The 19729-nt window shown below is 36.3% G+C and overlaps 3 protein-coding genes across 3 annotated transcripts; all 3 read left to right on the forward strand.

Annotated features, from left to right (window-relative positions):
- Nucleotides 1-1625: 1625 nt before the first annotated feature.
- Nucleotides 1626-2591, forward strand: LOC117567312 (uncharacterized). The gene is made up of 2 exons (XM_034247200.2): nt 1626-1865; nt 1928-2591. The coding sequence occupies exons 1-2, from the start codon at nt 1670-1672 to the stop codon at nt 2506-2508; spliced, it is 777 nt and encodes a 258-aa protein (XP_034103091.1). The 5' UTR covers nt 1626-1669; the 3' UTR covers nt 2509-2591.
- A 6128-nt stretch (nt 2592-8719) lies between these two features.
- LOC117566777 (putative gustatory receptor 58b) lies at nt 8720-9978 on the forward strand. Its single transcript, XM_034246319.1, has 2 exons — nt 8720-9721; nt 9790-9978. The coding sequence occupies exons 1-2, from the start codon at nt 8720-8722 to the stop codon at nt 9976-9978; spliced, it is 1191 nt and encodes a 396-aa protein (XP_034102210.1).
- A 2919-nt stretch (nt 9979-12897) lies between these two features.
- Nucleotides 12898-14089, forward strand: LOC117566776 (putative gustatory receptor 58b). The gene is made up of 2 exons (XM_034246318.1): nt 12898-13851; nt 13904-14089. The coding sequence occupies exons 1-2, from the start codon at nt 12898-12900 to the stop codon at nt 14087-14089; spliced, it is 1140 nt and encodes a 379-aa protein (XP_034102209.1).
- Nucleotides 14090-19729: the final 5640 nt, after the last annotated feature.

Below are 19729 nucleotides of genomic sequence, written 5' to 3' on the forward strand. Positions count from 1 at the left end.
TAGCCATGTTTTAAAAGCTCACTCAGTTCATTTTAGAGCATCAGAGAGAGGAGAACGTTGTGTCACACTGCCAGCAGCTCTGGATTCTGAAATCTGAAATCTGGATCCGTTTTTCAACTTCTCTTAGAGCAATACCTATTTGCACTTTGTAAGTAGTTTTACAATCTAAATCTCTGCTCTATATGTGAAAGTATGAGTCCCTAATTCTCCCCCCACTGAACGCAACGCAACGTGACAGCTATTGAATATTAATTAATATAATTATACGATATTAACTCGTACATATAAATGTTTAAAAAACACACACACATACGAACAAAAATGATTAACTGCCCAGAACAAAATTAATTAAACACAAAAAAAACGTAAACGTAAAATTGTCACGTGATAATTGTTGAAAAAAGAAATTACAAATAAAATTGAAACAAAAGAGAGAATAGTTTAACAAGCATAATGAACAAGATATTAATTAAGGTAGACAAGTAAAATAAAAAAAAAACTGGAAATTGAACTCATATTGAAAAATAAAAAAAAAGTTGTTGGTGGTTTTATTAGTTATTATGTATATCATAAAAAAAATCAAATACAATGTATCATTGGCAAATTGTCAGGATTATAGAACAGATGGTGGCATACATACTTTATATATTATATGTATATAATGTACGATATACAATACATATACATATACATATATATTTTTTGCACATAGATTTACCTAGACCATAAACAAAGTAACCAAATTCCATTACAGTTGGAAATCGGAAATTAAAATTGCCCACAAAACAAAATGGCTGAGTTTTGCTGCTCATGAAACCGATAAAAAATACCTTGGAAAACATCCCGTAAAAAAAACAGACAACAAATTGTAAAGTTCAGCCTTAATGGCTGTAGCATTTAAGTCGTATTACCTAGACTTAAGATCGAATTGAGAGGGCGTTGGAGCAGTGAAAATCTAAAATATATTTGCTTTAAGTGTTTGGTACTATAATTTATAATCTGATCAAATCTTTTCATTTATATTTAAAAAAAACTAATGCAAATGTATAAAACCAAAGAAATATTATAATACGATGTGTTAACCATATTTAAGTTGGCTTGTAAATGCTTGTAAAATCAGCAGACCAGAAGAAATAGTTGCGCCAAAGGCAACTCTGCTCCAATGCGCCAAAGTATTATAGAGATTAACCCACAACAATAATGAAAAATGGTAAAAGAAAAGAAATAGCAATTAGATCACATATTTTAGATGTACGTCAAAGTTAAATGTAAGAATTGAGAGGAAAACACATGAAAGTATGAAAAAAGAAAATACAAATAAATGCAAAAACAAAGGCAAAAAAGAAAAAAAAATACCGTGAGTTTTCATTGACAATTGAGAGGAGTTGGCAGCACTGTGCATCTATGAAGTGCGACCCTGGGCGACAACTGTCAAGAAAGCAGGAAAAGGGCAAGCAAAGAAAGCTCAGGGCAAAACAAATGCGAGCAAACGCGAAGAAAACGCAAACCACAGAGATTTATATGTCAGCCGATACACATTGAGCCATCGTCCGAGGAGCTGTCAAACAGCCAGTAGAACTTCGACGTCGACATCGATCCGATCCGGAAAAAATAAAAACGCGAAATAAATAAAGAGAATTTTATTTTCCAAATTTCGTTGAGGTCAACAATGGATGAACCAACTGTGCCAAGGGGAAAGCGACCTCGAGTAAAGGTCTCCATGGATGACAAGGAGCGAGCCATCGCTCGCATCCGCAAAGGAGAAACCAAGGCGGGCATCTCACGGGAACTCGGGGTGCCGGAGTCGACGGTGCGTGGTTGGGTGAAGCGAGCCGATCAACGCAAAGCCCGCGAGGCATTCGAGGGTAAGTTGTAGTCAACTCAACTCGAACCTCCAATAGAACTTCTCTTCCTTTCGCTGGCACAGAGAACACGCCGAGTGCCATCGTAAGCTCACAGGTACCCGTGAAGCGCGATCACAATGGGCAGCAAATAGTGGGAAAGACCTTGACTGGGACAATGCCAGTGCCTATGCAGCTCTTCCAGCAGGCGGCAGACAGTCAGCTCCAGCTAAATGGTTGGCTGCACATCTTCAATGCGGGCATACTAAACTTTACACTGATTGCCACAGCAGCCTCGTTGCGAGCACGCGTGCGCGGCACCTCCGAGCGTTTGTCGCTGTGGCAGATCATCTGCGATTATGTGGACGAAGCGGGTCGCAATGTGGTCGCCAATGGCGGGCAGTATGTGGCGCCATCCACGTCCAATCAGCAGCGACAGCTTAATTCGCCAACTCGATTGCGTGGCAACGGATTTGTGGCGCCACGACTGCACATTACAGCAGAGGATGACGAGGACGACGTCGATGGCGATGGCGATGGCAATGGCGATGGCGATGGCAATGTCGATGGCGACGGCGACATCGATGCAAATGATGATAGCGATGGCACAGGAGAGGGCGAGGATGAAATCATGGAGGCGGAAGCTGAAGCGGAGCCAGTGCTGTGAAAGCCAACCATCGATTTATTTATGTACGAATCTATATATATGTATGCAAATAAAACGCCTGTCAATGGGATTATGTTGTTTAAGGCAAATAATTGCATTTTAATTAGCAGCGAAATAAGTGTGATAATTGGCTTCGGGCCTGTTGAGCAACCAACTCCTCCCATCCCAGTCAGCAAAACTGAATCCGCGTCTGATGTGGCCGACTTTATTAACCATATTATTATTTCATTGCGTTGCATGTCATGCAAAATATCCAATTGAAATTGTTGCTGTTGTTGTAGTTATCCTTGTTGTTGTCCTGCCGCTGGCTCTTTCCTCTTCTTCGGACGATGTCACGTAATTAAGCGGTTTTATTTGCGGCTTTGCCGCATATTAATTGCTCATGTTGAATGTGAAATTTATTTAGTAGCAAGAGCATAATCCAAAAAAAAAAATATATGTATAAAAAAAACAAACTTACAAATTAAATATTTTCATTTAATATTTTGGTTTTTAGTTGTCGCAATAGTTGAATTCTTTTTACAATCACGAATGCGAATCGCTTTTAGTTTATCAGATTTTTATGATTGGCAACGCATAAAAAAAAATAACAATAAAAACTATTGATTTCATGCTATAATAATGCAATTTATAATTCATTTGAATTATAACAGTTTCCCTAATTAAATGTCGAGTGGCAGAAAGAAGGAATTAACTTTTCAATCTGTATTTCTACATATTTAATAATAATTTATACATTTTTCACATTGATATTTTTTCTGTTAATTTCTGAATTAATCACAAATTGGGAATTTTAGAGATAGAGTTTGCTAACTCAAAGTGCGAATACTATATACAATATTTTACACTATCTGTATTATGTGAATGCCAATTATCATTAGGGAAAATCCGTAACAATTTACGAATTAGTGACGTTAGGCGATACATAAAATAAAACACATAATTGAAGGCTAATCAGGGTCACGTTCTCATATTTACCTTTTTCGGTAGGTTCCATTTGGAAATCGATTCAGTGTCGTGCTGGCAGACAGCTTAGTGGCCAGGGCCAACCACGATAACTAAGGCAACTAAGCCACAGGCTGTGGCCAAAATAGCAGTCGGCGATTATCCAACAGTTCATCGGACCAAATACAAAAACAAAAAAAAAGAATCCGACCGGCAAGTTGCTTAACACGAAACTTTTTCCATTTCCATTTTCATTTTGCGCGCAAGACCATAAAAAATGCGGAAAAAGGACGGCTCAAGAAAATTGCGAGGCTCCGCAATATGTAGCAAGAATATTTTCCGTTGTTGTCGGTTTTTCCATTTTATTTTTTGCGATTTGCCCAATCACTTTTGGGGCAAGTCGATGCCGATGCCGATACCCGGGACCGTGCCCAAGTTGAAGGCCTATCAAAGTTGATTATCGTGGAATATTTTGAGCGAGAGATTTGCGCCGTGGCCTGTACCTGATTTAAGACGTAAGCTTCTGGGATTTGCGACCCAGATTGTTGAGCCTTTGCAACATTTTCGCTCCATTATAACTTTGATTAACTTGTTGAAGTGCTCAGCTTGGGCCAGAAGCCCGAAGAAATGCAACGTTAATGCTTTGTGGCTAGGGAAACAATACGTATATCAAGGTAATGGAGGCCACATGGAAAACTTACGCTCCCAGACTCCTAGAGCAGCTGTGGCTGCCATCAAGGTGCTCAGCTTTTATGTTTTGCTCGCACGGAAATAAACGCATTTAGCTTTCGAATTGGAATTGTGGTTGCAAATACCCAGACATTCCTAGCTCCCTCCCTCTCCCTCTGTCACTCGTGGGTCGGTGAGTTGGCCGACAAAAGTCATAAATCAAACACGTTTAATTAAAGTTTTGCCCGTGGTCTTGGGACTGAGAAGAATGCTCGGCAAGGGACGTGACAATCGCTGCAAACTTTGGCGTCGTGCACTAAGTAAAAATGCAATTAGAAGTGGCAGGCAGAAGTCAGGAAATGTAAAACGTCGAGCACCCGAGGGCCGATCAGAAGCACTGCACAATTGCTGGTCACGTTGCAGTCGATGGCAACGTGCATAATGTTTGCAATGCAGTTGCCAATTGCGACTCAGTTCACAGCATGACTCGACTCAAAGATGTGCAAACTATAAATGGTCATGACAGCGCCCAAAAGAATGCTGTAGTTTTCCAAAATGAAATTGCTTTAAGTACGGTTTGAGTATTATTTCATAGCGAAGATTTGAACCCCAGTGCTAACCGCTTTTCAAATTATCCAGTCCGTTAATATTTTGATCTAAGTGGCCAATCTTCACATGCTCTAACATGCAAATTTGGACCTCAATCAATTTTCAGAAAATATACTTCGGAATGTGCTTGTCAAAACAAGTAATCGAAAAATAATACGAAAATCTAATTAGATTTCGCTCACCCGTACGTTTGTAGGAATTTCCACATTAGTATTAAACAAGTTGAATACGTCTGCACTTGAAGCAAACCACACTTCGACAACAGTTCCATTTCCGGATGTGGTCCAACCGAATTGCCAGAAGATGGCGAAAACTATGCCACAACTTGTTAAAAACCACACAAATACACTGGCAACAACTGTAAATTATTTGGCAAAATGTTTTAGCACCTTCCAACTGACTCAACCGACAGTCGACAAAGGAAAAGGAGAAGGATAGAGAAAAATAGTCCTTGCCTCCTTCATGCCCATTCTTCAGTTGTCCCATTCGTTGGGCTGAGTCATTGCAAAGGAAATCACGCAATAAACTAGTGGCGAAAACAAAACTTTAACTACTTTTTCCGTTAGCCGCGAAACTCAACTGGAAAAAGTTTTCGAAACAATACAATTTATATTTATGCGACGCCGACGACGACGACGATGAGAATGACGATGACCCAGAAAATGCCCAAAATAATACTTGCGAGTAACCAAAAACAGCAAGCAAGAAAATCCTATCCAGCAGTTTGTTGATTCGCAGTCGGAAAGCAGAGGACGACAAAACCGCGGGCTGGAATTGGTTACTTCATTTAAGTGGTGAAAACTACTTGACCCACATTTCAAGCGGTTGCGAGAGAAATGTTCATGGATTTTATGGCCATGTCTGTTACGCAACCTGCGGCCGGGTTGCATGAAATTGCATATACCCAGTTAATGGGAAATGCATATTATGTAATTAATAGATTTAATGGGCCACAGTTTATAATTTCAATTCAGTTAATGGAGCACAAAATTATGCCGTAAGGCAAACACACATGAGCGTGGAAAGCAAAAACAAAATCAAGGCAAAGGATTGCGGATTGAACAGGCAAGAGGCCAAAGTAAGGGTAGCGAGGGGTTAAATGAGCTATTCCGTTGCTAATTAGTTTCGGGTAGAAATCTTATTTGTTGTGTGTTGTGTGTTGTGCTGGGGCCATGTCATAAGCGAAACTTTGCAATCAATACACAAGCCCTGCCAATCATGTGCCCCAAGCGAACGACTGTAGAAACAACCCAAGTATATACCATACTAAATACAAATTAATAGAAATAACTTTGGTCGACTAGAACTTACTCTAGTATATAGTAACAGACTCTTATCTTTGTCGAAATTCGTTCATGGTAACTTTCTCTCGTTGCCAAAGCCTCTCCAAAGTGTCGCCTGGAATACAGGGTAAGACAATAGTAGCAACAATGGATAGACGGCAACAATGTGTGTCTCCAAATGCCTGTTGGATGTTGATTGTGAATCCGACAGACGGCAGATGAGAAAGGGAACGGCAGCTGGGACGGAGCGCATAATGACCCAAAATCCTATCAATCCAAATGAAAATTCCCCAGTCGTGCGTATAATTGGAATTAATACAAAAAGGAGAAAAGAAATATATTGGTGGCAAGACTGAGAAAATGATAGGGTTACGAGTAGCTGCTGTGGTCGCATATTTAATGGTCAGCTGGACTCATGATGATGCCAACTAAACAACAGGACAACTGGATCACAACCGTAGATGGGAATGGCAACCAATTTGATTCAATTTGTCAGCAAACAAAAAAGACAACATTTTGTGTCGTTGTGGTCATTATGAGGCTTGAATATTGATTTAAGGATATACAGACAAATCTACAATAGACTGAAAAAAGTGTTTGAGTGAAAATTGCGGATAGCTATCGATTATATTATTTAACGGCATTTTCAGAGTTCACTTAAATGCAGGCATGCAATTCCAGAAAACAAGTCTACCACGACCAAACAAATATTTTAAATAAAACATTATAGATTTATATTTAAAAAATGTTTAGATTGTTTTAAATAAAAACATAAAAGTAAAACATACAGTAAAAAAAAAAAACAAAATAATAAATTTATTGTGCTAAGAATCAATACAGTGAAACTTTCTAGTTATTGGCTTTTTGTGACAATTATTTATGGATATCAGGGAATACTACTGTACAAGAGTTAGTCTTTTTAACATGTTTCACTAAAACAGACGATTAAATTGATAAATTGCTTCTATTTTTAGTGCAGAGTTACACTTATTGTTTTTGTTTTTATTTATATATTGCAAACAAAATATTAATTAAAAACTAGTATTAGATGAAATTATTCTGCTATTGAAGATTAATAAATTAGCAAGTTATCAAAACAAAAATCGCTTTTATTTTGACATTGTCACTTTAAATGCTTGTAAGTATTTCGAGTGACATTACGAAAAGCATATTATGGGAATGCCCATTCTCTAGCAATGTTCGAAAACATAAATAAACTCATCATGAATTGATGACTTTCTAAAGTTCAGACTTCTTACATCATCCCCTTCTGCTTGACTTTTACACTTTACGGCTCTACTTCCCACTCTACAGTCAGTTAAAGGAAGCGACGAGAGATGGCAACGCATTTGATTAATAGCTTTTAATATTTAATAACTTTATGCAAAGCAGCGCACAATTAGGCAAGAGCCACGTTAAGCGTTTGTTAAACAAGCAGCTCAATACACAATTGGAAGAAATTACAAAAAACTGCAAAGTGAGCCCAACTTTTGGATGTCGAATGTCAAATACTCTTATTCTTACTATGAAGAATCTACTTACTCTATACACTTATTTTAAATATTAAATACTAAGCTTACGCAGTACTAGTAAATTATTTTGATAATAAAAAAATTTAAACTAAAACCCCAATTTTTAGGTTTTAAGAATCTATAACTAATTCGACTTAACAAATTTGTCAAGAACATAATAAATTCATTCAACACATCCTTGAATTAATATGCGATACAAAATTTAAGAATCAACTCAAGTTTGCAAATATTTTTGGATTCAACTCACGGTTTGTTCGTCGACAAGGTCGAGTTGGCTGTAAAATGTGGACTTGTGCAACTCGCGTGTAAACAAACATTGTCAGAATATTTAATACGAAATGAAAACAAGGGATGCACATAACATACAATTGACAAACTGGAGTATCGAATTTAATGCTAGCTGTATATTTAAAAGTGGAAAAATAAACACAGCGAATGAAAATAAAACAAGTAACAAAGCTACAATCGAGTGTGCTTGACTGTAGGATACCTGTTACCCATTTTGAATAAAAGCAAAAAAGTGCTATATTATTCTAAAAATATACCCAATTAATATACCACAAAAATACTAAAAAAAAAACACCAAAGTCTATGTTTTTGGTATATTGAAAAGCATACCAAATTGTCGAGCAAACTAAAAACCGTTGTAAGTACCCTTTTTTGTCCATACAAAGTAATATTTCTTAAATAAATTCTAAAATTTTTAGCTAATCGCAACCAAATTTTAATAACAAGGGGTCGGAGACAAATATCTTCAATCTAAATGGCTATACTACTTATCCTCTAATTTTTGACAGAATGTAATTCAATTTTAATCGAATTACCGAAAACAATCAAGAACATGATTAACCTTTTCAGTTTATACCTATGATGCCCATCATTAACATTCATCCATTTATTTGTAGAGAAATTAATAAAATGCCATAATTAATTAGAAAAATTATTACTCACTACTGCAATTTGTTCGTTTGTCGCATTACAACTTTTCATTTGTCGCTGTGGGAGACGTTTAGTCATCCGATTGCCATCAATCCATAACGCACTTTCAACTAATTAAATTTGACCCAATAACCTAACAACACCAATACATCAGGAAGACACTTGAGCACTCAGTCGACCTAGTGCCATCGGGGAGTTGTAGCATACTAACTATCCAATTGTCGGAGCAGTAGCATGTTGCATAATAAGCTAGTCCAGTTGCTGAATATAAGTTATTACCACATGCTCATCTATGGATTAATGCCGACAACATTGCGAAACAGCAAAAACTCCAGACTAAGGATCTGCAAGGTGTCCTACGTATACTTGATCTACAGTTTTTGTATCACGTTATGTCTGTTTCTGCAGTTTCGGTATATGTTTCCGCCAGACTTCTTCGAGGGCTACATGAAGAACAATATAATTCTACAGTGGAATATGATTGTAAATGCCGGACTCCGAGTTCTTGTCATCATCAGCTGCTATAGTCTTGTCTGGCTGCGTCGACAGCGGTTGGTTCGCCTTTACCTGGAGTTTCTGTTATACTGGCGCATGCATTGGCGCATTCTCAGACGGATTGTCGGCGATAAGGCTCTTGACAACATGCAACTCCAGCTGGCGAATATCTTCTTGCGACAAATTTATGTGAACTATACGATGTTGTGTTGCTCCATCGTCATACAATATAAACTACTTGGCGGAAAGAATATACTCCAGATGTTTATGAAGACATTTCAAATGCTGATGTTGACAGCGATTCGTCTGGGCTTCAGTTCGCTGCTCCTGCTACTCACACATCAGTTTGAGAGCGTGCAGTTGGCTCTTCTAGCGATTCGCCAACGAGTGGGATCCCGCAGTCTGGAAGATTTGCGTCGCATTGCCAACATTCACACCAAGTGGCTGCAGCTGGCTCGAAATGCATTTGGCATCTATGATTTGAACATGGCCACCGTCTTTGTTATCATGTTTGCCGTCAATGTCAATATACTCTATCACGCAGTCCAGTATGGTCAAAATACAAACAAGTCAGATTTGTGTGGCATTATTATTGGTGATGTTCTCATCGTAACCAATCTATGGAATACCGCATTGGTGATGAATCTAATAGAGCACACGTCTAATTCTTGCAATAACGCCGGGCAAATATTAAGGCAGTTTACAGACGATCGCCGGCTCAGTCCAGACTCACAGATTGAGGTAAGTCTTACTGTATTGATTTAATTAATTACTCGTATATATATTTTAAACTTGTTCGCTCTTTGCAGTTGGAACTACTTATGAATCGCATACGAAACAATAAGCTTGTCTTTCGAATTTGCGGCTGTGTAGACATGGACAGAGCTGCCTTCTTGAGCTACATGTCATCTGTGCTGAATAAAGTTATCATTCTCATGCAATTCGATTTAAACCATAAGCAACAGCTCACTTTACAACACCTCAATCATAAAACCTAATTTTACGTATGCTTAATTCTTAAAAAATATTTTTAAATTTAAATTATATGTGATTTCTATCAATGGTTGTTCTTTGATAAAAAATCCAAATCGAAATTTATATATTTGTATTTAGACATTTTTGGCCGCGTAAATAGAATAAAATCGAAAATGAAGCGTAATTTTAAAGCTACACTTAAAATTATAGGAGCATACAATCATAACTGCAATCGTTACGATTCCTAAAACATTGGTTAAAAGTTGCTTTTGCTGACAATCTGGTATATTTGTTCCCTACGGTATAATTGGTATATCGATATACCAAAAATAGTCCTTGGCATATTTTAGTATTTTTTTGAAATTTGTAAAATTGGAATGTTTTAAGAATAATACCACACAGTCGTCTGTAGCTTTATTACTTCTTTCTATAATATATGTACAAGTATAATATATTTTTGGACACAAAATATTATTCAAAACCCAAAAAAAAAAACAAGTAAGTAAGTTACAGTCGAGTGTGCTCGACTGTGAGATACCCGCTACCCATTTTGAATAAAAGCAAAATATTACGGTATTATTTTCAAAATATACCAAAAATACAAATATACCAAGTGGTATATTTGTTATATCGATATAGTACCATAATCAAAATATACCATATACGGCACAATATACCAGATTGTTAGCCAAAGCAACTCAGACCCCTAGTAAGTAAGCGTTTTTGCCCATACAAAAGTATGAATTTCTTTAATAACTTCCACAATTTTTATCTGATCGCAGTCAAATATTCAGAAATCATAAATACTACAGTTATTATTGTATTCACTAGCATCAGCTTGAAAATTAAGCTTGTTAATCGATTTTATTGATTTGCGGGGGCGGAAGTGGACTTAGTAAAATATTGAAACAAACTTGATCTGCGTGCAAACATAACAAATGCTGTCGACAATTATAGCTCTATCTCTTATAGTCTCTGAGATCTAGGTGTTCATACGGACAGACGGACAGACACACAGACGGACAGACAGACATGACATAGATCGTCTCGGCTGTTGATGCTGATCAAGAATATATATACTTTATAGGGTCGGAATGCCTCCTTCTACCTGATACACACATTTCCTGTCGGCACAAAGTTATAATACCCTTCTACTTTATGGGTAACGGGTATAAAAATAAATTATTCTGTTATTAAAGTTCATTTTGAATTTTTGCATTGAATGGGAATGTCCATACTCTACATATGTTGGAACACATGAATAAATTGACGACATTCTAAAGTTCAGACTTCTGACATCATTCTCTTCTGCTCGACTTTTACACTTTACGGCTCCACTTCCCACTCTAGGGTCACTTAAGGAAGCGTCGTGCGATGGCAACGCATTTGATTAATAGCTTTTAATATTTAATAACTTTATGCAAAGCAGCGCACAATTAGGCAAGAGCCACGTTAAGCGTTTGTTAAACAAGCAGCTCAATACACAATCGGAAGAAATTACAAAAAACAGCAAAGTGAGCTCTACTTTTGCATGAGGAATTTCAAATAGTCTTATTCTTACTTCATATTATATTAAGGATCTACTTACTCTATACTCGCACTGTTATTTTAAATATTGAATATTAAGTTTAAGCAGTATTTAAAAATTATTTTGGTAATAAGCAACAAAGAAAGCGAGACTCGAGTATGCTCGACTGCTACCCATTTTGAATAATAGCAAAATATTGCTGTATTTATATATATACCAAATGGCAATTGCTATTTTGGGTATATTGATACAGTACTACATTCATACCATAGCGTGCAAAATATACCAGATTGTCAGTGAAAGCAACTAAGACTCCTACTAATAATAACTTCGACAATTTTTATCAGATCGCAACAAAATTTTCAGGAATCACAAATATTATAGTAATTATTGTATTTACTTTTTAAAATTATAGTTGCAATTCGAGTTTTGTCAATTTGCGGGAGGTGAAGAATAGACGGACATGGCTATATCGTCTCGGCTGTTGACGCTGATCAAGAATATACTTTATAGTGTCGGAGACGCCTCCTTCTATATATATAATATGAAAGGATTAGAAAACCATTTCTTATAAAAGCAATACAATGCGGTATAATTCTAAAAATACACCAAATGTATATAAGGAAAAACACATTACAGCAAATTTAATTTAAACTATAATTGTGAATATAATATCTAAGTATATGTTTTTAGAAACATGCCAATTAAGTTCTTAAATAATAAAACCTCTAAAGTCAAGCCGTTCCTTAAACTGTTAAACTGTTAGTTTTTCATTTCCCATGTGGTATAATTTAGTATATTTATTGATAATAATTACGTGACACTTTTAGTTTTAAAACTACTAAGTGAGTCGCTTGGTTCAATAAAAAACAAGTACGACAGCTACAGTCGAAAGGTCTCGTCAGTGAGATTGTTATGTATTATATTTGTGCTCGACTGTACGATACCCGTTTCCTATTTTCAATAAAAGCCAAACAGTGCAGTATTATTCCCAAAATATACAGAATTAATATACTGCGCAAATACTGAAGTATAGCAAAAGCTATATTATTGGTATATTAAAATTAAGATTCTTAATAACTTGTTGTACATGTTGACACCTGTCAGAATATATATAATTTATAATATGTATGTAATACCTTTTCCTGGATAGCGGGTTCAATAATTAATTAGTAAATTGAATACATATCGCTGCAATCGACCAAAAACTTCCGAGTGGTTGCAAAGCTAGACGCAGTGGGAGACGTTTAGCCATCAGATTGACATCAAGCCATAACGCACATTCATCAAATTAAATTTGACTCAGGGATCTGACAGCAGAAAATATGTTGTAGCATACTAACTGTCCAACTGCCGGAACACCAACATGTTGCACAACAAGTTAGTCTTTTTACTAAATATAAGTTATTACCATATGCTCATCTATGGATTGATGCCGACTACACTGCGAACCAGCAAAAACTCCAGACTAAGGATCTGCAAGGTGTCCTACGTATACTTGATATACAGTTTTTGTATCACGTTATGTCTGTGTCTGCAATTTCGGTATGTGTTCCCTTCTGACTTCTTCGAAGGCTACATGAAGAACAATATAATACTACAGTGGAATATGATTGTGAATGCCGGACTCCGAGTTCTTGTCATCGGCAGCTGCTATAGTCTTGTCTGGCTGCGTCGACAGCGGTTGGTTCGCCTTTACCTGGAATTTCTGTTATACTGGCGATTGCATTGGCGCATTCTCAGACGGATTGTCGGCGATCAGGCTCTCATAAACATGCAGTTGCAGCTGGCGATTATTTTGCTGCGTGAAATCTACGTGAACTATGCAATGTTGTGTTGCTTTATCGTCGTACAATATCAACTGCTCGGCAAAAAAGAATTTCTGCAAATTCTTGTGAAGATATTTCAAATACTAATGATGACGGCCATTCGTGTGGGCTTCAGTTCGCTGCTCCTGCTACTCACACATCAGTTTGAGAGCGTTCAGTTAGCTCTGCAAGCCATTCGCCGACGATCGAGGTCATGCTCTATGGAAGATTTGCGTCGCGTTGCCAACATTCACACCAAGTGGCTGCATCTGGCCCAAAGTGCTTTTCGCACCTATAACTTATCCATGGCTACGGTTTTTGCTATCATGTTTGCCGTTAATGTGAACGTACTCTATCACGGAGTTCAGTACGGTAACGACACAATCAAATCAGACATGTCTGGCGACATTATTGGTTTTGCTCTCCTCGTAACCAATCTATGGAGTTCTGGCTTGGTCATGAATCTAATAGAGCATACGTCTAATTCTTGCAATAACGCCGGGCAAATATTGAGGCAGTTTACATACCATCGTCAACTCAGTCCAGACTCACAGCTTGAGGTAAGTGTTAGTGTTTAATTATAAATATTTTAAACTTATTCGCACTTTACAGTTGGAACTACTTACGAATCGCATACGAAGCAATAAACTTGTCTTTCAAATTTGCGGCTGTGTTGTTTTAAACAGAGCTGCCTTTCTAAGCTATATGTCATCAGTGCTGAACAAAGTTATCATTCTCATGCAATTCGATTTAAAGCGTAAGCAAGAGACGGCTATACAATACGTAAATCAAACGTGAGCTTCATTTTACGTATACTTAATTTTAAAAAAATATATATATTTATATTTAAAATAAAGTTATAAGTGGTATTCGTTAAATGGTTGCTTTTTGATAAAAATTAAATTCAAAATTTTGTATTGAACATATATTTTTTTATACCCGCTACGCGTAAGCTAGAAGGTTATTACAACTTTGTGCCTAATGTGTTCCTTTCCGACCCCATGAAGTTTATATTTTGTTGATCATCGTCAACAACCGAGACGATATAGCCATGCAATTCTGTTCGAATAAAATAGATCTTAGAGACTATAAGAGACGGACTATAATTCTCGACAGCACTTGTTTCTTTCACATTTGCGGCACACCCACTTCCACACGCCGCAAATCGAAAAAGTAGCAAGCGTGATTTTTAGAATCTCGATTTTTGTATATATTATCACAACTACAGTCCTTATAACTTCCAAACATTCGGTTGTATTCAGATAAAAGATGTTTTTAAAGAAATAATTTTATATGACAAATAACGGTCGGGATTTAGCTACTTTGGTTGACAATCTGTATACAATCTGTTGACATATTGCACTTTACGAGATATTTTCAGGACAGTTTTATATCTTCATTTTATTTGGTATTTAATTTGATACTAAATAGTACACTCGACTATAGCTTTCCTCCTTGTTGTTATTGCATGCAGATGAACTTGCCAATTTAGCATACTTTGTACTCTATAGTATATTTCAAATGCAATAGTATATATCAAAAAAAGCCTCGGCTATTTTATTTTGTATAATAATTTAGTATATGTAAAAAAAAAGGCCGCACTTTTTTACTTTTGTTAACAATGAGTAGCGGGTATCTGAAAGTCGGGAACACTCGATTGAAGCTATCTTGTTATTTTTATATATTACTTTTTAAAAGAACATATATGAATTAGCATTGCAGTAAAAAAGCAAGTAAGAAAGCTACAGTCGAATATGCTCGCCTGTAAGACACGCGTTACCCATTGTGAATAAAAGCAAAACAGTACGATATTACTTTTAAAATATATCAAATTTATATACCGCTTAAATATACCAAAGGACATATTTGGTATATTGATATAGTAGTACATTCAAAAGGTACCATAGAGTGCAAAATATACAAGGTCGTTAGTCAAAGCATCTAAGGCCCGTAATAGCCGTTTTTGCTCATACAAAAGTATTTTTTAAAAAACTTTTATAATTTTTGTCTGATCGCAATAAAATATTTAGGAAATTAAAAGTTATAGTTTTATTGTATATTTCCACGGGTCGCGAACGTACATTCGTACGCGTGAAATTAAAAACGAAATTGAAAAGAAACGATTCCTAAAACTTTTTTATTTGTTTTTTGATAGCATTTGTTTAGCTCTTTGGTTAGTGTAAATTATGGGGCTTATCGAGTTTTAATTTTCATAATATTGGCAAAAAACATGCGGTCGCGAAGGTACGAATAATGGAAGTCAACTTTTGCTTAACCTAGTAAAATGCAAAAATCTGCGAATTGGGACGGAATATGCTAAAGCAATAACTTTACTTTTAAACAAGTAAGAAAGCTAAAGTCGATCGTACCCGCTACCCATTTTTTAATAAAAGCAAAATATTGCGGTATTTTTTTTTAAATATACCAAAATACAAATATACTGAAAATATACCTAACGGTATATTTGTTATATCGATATAGTTCCACATTCAAAATGTACCATAGACACAACAATATACCAGATTGTCAACCAAAGCAACTAAGACCTCTAGTAAGTCGGCGTTTTTGCCCATACAAAAGTATTTCTTTAAGAACTTCCACAATTTTTATCTGATCTCAATCAAATTTTCATAGATCTAGTTATTATTGAATACACCAAAATTCGCATCTGTAGCTTGGCCCCTTCCGCCCCCGCAAATCAAAACAGGTAAGAAAGTTATAGTCGAGTGTGCTCGACCGCTACACATTTTTAATAAAGGCAAAATATTGCGGTATCATTTTCAAAATATACCGAAAATACTAAAAAATACTAAAAATATACCAAATGGTATGTTTGGTATATCGATATAGTACACCATTCAAAATATACCATAGACGGCACAATATGCCAGATTGTCGGCCAAAGCAACTCAGACCCCTAGTAAGTAGGCGTTTTTGCCCATACAAAAGTATTTCTTTAATAACTTCCACAACTTTTATCTGATCGCAACCAAATTTTCAAGAATCACAATTACTATAAATATTATTATATATACCAAAATTCGCAGCTCTAAAGTTACGCTTGTTATTCGATATTTTTGATTTCCGGGGGCGGAAGTGGGCGTGGCAAAAACTTGAAACAAACTTGATCTGCGTGCAAACATAACAAATGCTGTCGAAAAAAAGTATAGCTCTATCTCTTATAGTCTCTGAGATCCTGTGTTTCACACGAACAGACGGACAGACACACAGACGGACAGACGGACAGACGGACATGGCTAGATCGTCTCGGCTATTGATGCTGATCAAGAATATATATATACTTTATAAGGTCGGAGATGCCTCCTTCTATCTGTTACATACATTTCCTGCCGGCACAAAGTTATAAAACCCTTCTACCCTATGGGTAGCGTGTATAAAAAATCCAATAACAAGCGTAATTTAAAAGCTATAGCTGCGAATTTTGGTATATGGGTAATTCTGTGAGGGATGTCGCGTGCGACCAGCTTTTCAGTTACAAAAAAAACATATTCTGAAACAATTTTAAAAATAAGTAAAGGTTATTTTTATAGCTCTAGATTAGTACGTTAATTAGAGCTAAGAATGGTTTTGGAATTTTTATTCTGTTTTGTTTTCTGTTCTGATAATTGCAAAAATAAACAAATTCGTACGCAAAACCAAAAAATGAACGAATTTATATATTTTATCGTAAAACAGAATAAGTTACTAAAATCAATCTTAGCTCTAAAAATAGTGCTAATCCAAAGCTTTAAGAAAAACCTTCACTTAATTTTAAAATTGTTTTAGTTTATGTTCTTTTTTGTCACTGTAAAACTGTTCGCACGCGACATTTACCAGAGAATTACCCATATACAATAACAACTACTTGCTAGGGGCCTGAGTTGCTTTGGCCGACAATCTGGTACATTGTGCCGTGTATGGAATATTTTGAATGTGGTACTATATCGATATACCAAATATACAATTTGGTATATTTTTAGTTTTTTGTATTTTTGGTATATTTTGGTATATTTTGAAAAAATATCGCAACATTTTGCTTTTATTCAAAATGGGTAGCGGTAACTTTCTGACTTGTTTATATTTGAAATATTGATACCAAAATAACTTAACATGTGAAGTTTCATCCACCTGCTGGTACTTAATCCGAAGCAATTACAATAAAATGATGTTTTCGGTCGCGAACGTACGATTAGACCATAAAATAGAAGCCAAATAAAAATAACAGTTAATTGAACATTTTTCGCTCTTGTTGTATTTTTCTCTTCTTATTGAATTGCAATAAAGAGATTTGGTAAAAAAGTGCAAACATACTATATATTTATGTTTTCCTTGTGAAACATAAAAATGCATTTAAAAGTAGCTAAAAGTGAATAAATTAAATATTTTCAGTTTTCAGGCAAATTTTTTTATAAAAACAACTTACATATGCTATAGAAGCGTTACATTATGAAAATTTGGACATTTCTTTATGAAATTGTACAAAAAAATACGATAATTATGAAGATTTTGTTTTCGGTCGTGGTTGACCATTGGACGGACATTTTTCCGATCTTCAGGAACAGACTCTGAGACATAGTCAGAATGCCTCAATCTGCCTATTACATACATTTCTTGTAGGCACAAAATTATAATACCCTTCTACTCTCTAGGTAGCCACAGTATATAGTATAATTTAGTAATTAATTAGAAAATTGATTACATATGGCTTCATTCGACCAAAAACTTTCCATTTGTTGCTAGACTAAACGCAGAGGGAGATGTTATATCATCAGATTGACATCAATCCATAATGTACATTCAGAAAATTAAATATAACGGAATGAACTGACATCAGAAAATATGTTGTAGCATACTAACTATCCAACTGCCGGAACGCCAACATGTTGCACAACAAGTTAGTCTTTTTACTAAATATAAGTTATTACCATATGCTCATCTATGGATTGATGCCGACTACACTGCGAACCAGCAAAAACTCCACACTAAGGATCTGCAAGGTTTCCTACGTATACTTGATTTACAGTTTTTGTATCACGTTATGTCTGTGTCTGCAATTTCGGTATGTGTTCCCTTCTGACTTCTTCGAGGGCTACATGAAGAACAATATAATACTACAGTGGAATATGATTGTGAATGCCGGACTCCGAGTTCTTGTCACCGGCAGCTGCTATAGTCTTGTCTGGCTGCGTCGACAGCGGTTGGTTCTCCTTTACCTGGAATTTCTCATCTATTGGCGATTGCATTGGCGCATTCTCAGACGGATTGCCGGCGATCAGGCTCTAGGCAAAATGCAACTGCAGTTGGGGAATATTTTGCTGCGGGAAATCTATATGAACTATGTTCCTATGTTCTGCTTCATTGTCATAAAATATCAACAGCTCGGCAGAAAGGATATTTTGCAGATACTTGTGAACATATTACAAATACTGATGATGACGGCAATTCGTCTGGGCTTCAGTTCGCTGCTTCTGCTACTCACACATCAGTTTGAGAGCGTGCAGTTAGCTCTGCTGGCGATTCGCCAACGAGTGGGATCCCGCAGTCTGGAAGATTTGCGTCGCATTGCCAACATTCACACCAAGTGGCTGAAGCTGGCTCGAAATGCATTTAGCATCTATGACTTGAACATGGCCACCGTCTTTGCTATCACGTTTGCCGTTAATGTAAATGTACTCTATCACGGAGTTCAGTATACCAACAACACAATTAAGTCAGATACGTCTGGCAACATTATTGGTTTTGCTCTCATCGTCACCAATCTATGGAGTTCTGCCTTGGTTATGAATCTAATCGAGCATACGACTAACTCATGCAATGATGCTGGACAACTGTTACGACAGTTTACCGACGATCGCCGACTAAGTCCAGAGTCACAGATTGAGGTTAGTCTAAATATGTTTAATTGATTATAAATATTTAATTCTTTTACCCTTTTTCCTTTTTGCAGTTGGAACTGCTTATGAATCGCATACGAAACAAAAAACTCGTCTTTCGAATTTGCGGCTGTGTTGTCTTGGACAGAGCTGCCTTCTTGAGCTATATGTCATCTGTGCTGAACAAAGTTATCATTCTCATGCAGTTCGATTTAGGACGTAAGCAAGACGTAAGCAAGAACGTGATATAATAAAACAAATAAGAAAGCTACAGTTGAGTGTGCTCGACTGTGAGATACCCGCTACCCATTTTGAGTAAAATCAAAATATTGCGGTAATATTCTCAAAATTTACCAAAATAATATACCACAAAATATTAAAAAATAGTAAAAACATTCCCGACCAGAACTCGAACTCGCACACCACAACATGTTGGGCTTGCAAACTACCAGCAGTTGCTATTTAATTCTAAACATCTAAGACACGAGCAATTGTTGTCGTGTTCATCTTCGTTGCAAAACTACACATGCATAGACATACCGATACAGGCGAGCATGTAATTTTG

Source organism: Drosophila albomicans, chromosome 3, assembly GCF_009650485.2.
Source record: "Drosophila albomicans strain 15112-1751.03 chromosome 3, ASM965048v2, whole genome shotgun sequence".
Taxonomy (NCBI): Eukaryota; Metazoa; Arthropoda; class Insecta; order Diptera; family Drosophilidae; genus Drosophila; species Drosophila albomicans.

Coding starts and splice junctions, on each gene's coding strand:
- LOC117566776 (XM_034246318.1), top strand. CDS start 12,898: ATGCTCATCTATGGATTGATGCCGACTACACTGCGAACCAGCAAAAAC. Junction 13,852..13,903: donor GTCCAGACTCACAGCTTGAG/GTAAGTGTTAGT, acceptor CGCACTTTACAG/TTGGAACTACTTACGAATCG.
- LOC117566777 (XM_034246319.1), top strand. CDS start 8,720: ATGTTGCATAATAAGCTAGTCCAGTTGCTGAATATAAGTTATTACCAC. Junction 9,722..9,789: donor GTCCAGACTCACAGATTGAG/GTAAGTCTTACT, acceptor CGCTCTTTGCAG/TTGGAACTACTTATGAATCG.
- LOC117567312 (XM_034247200.2), top strand. CDS start 1,670: ATGGATGAACCAACTGTGCCAAGGGGAAAGCGACCTCGAGTAAAGGTC. Junction 1,866..1,927: donor AGCCCGCGAGGCATTCGAGG/GTAAGTTGTAGT, acceptor TCGCTGGCACAG/AGAACACGCCGAGTGCCATC.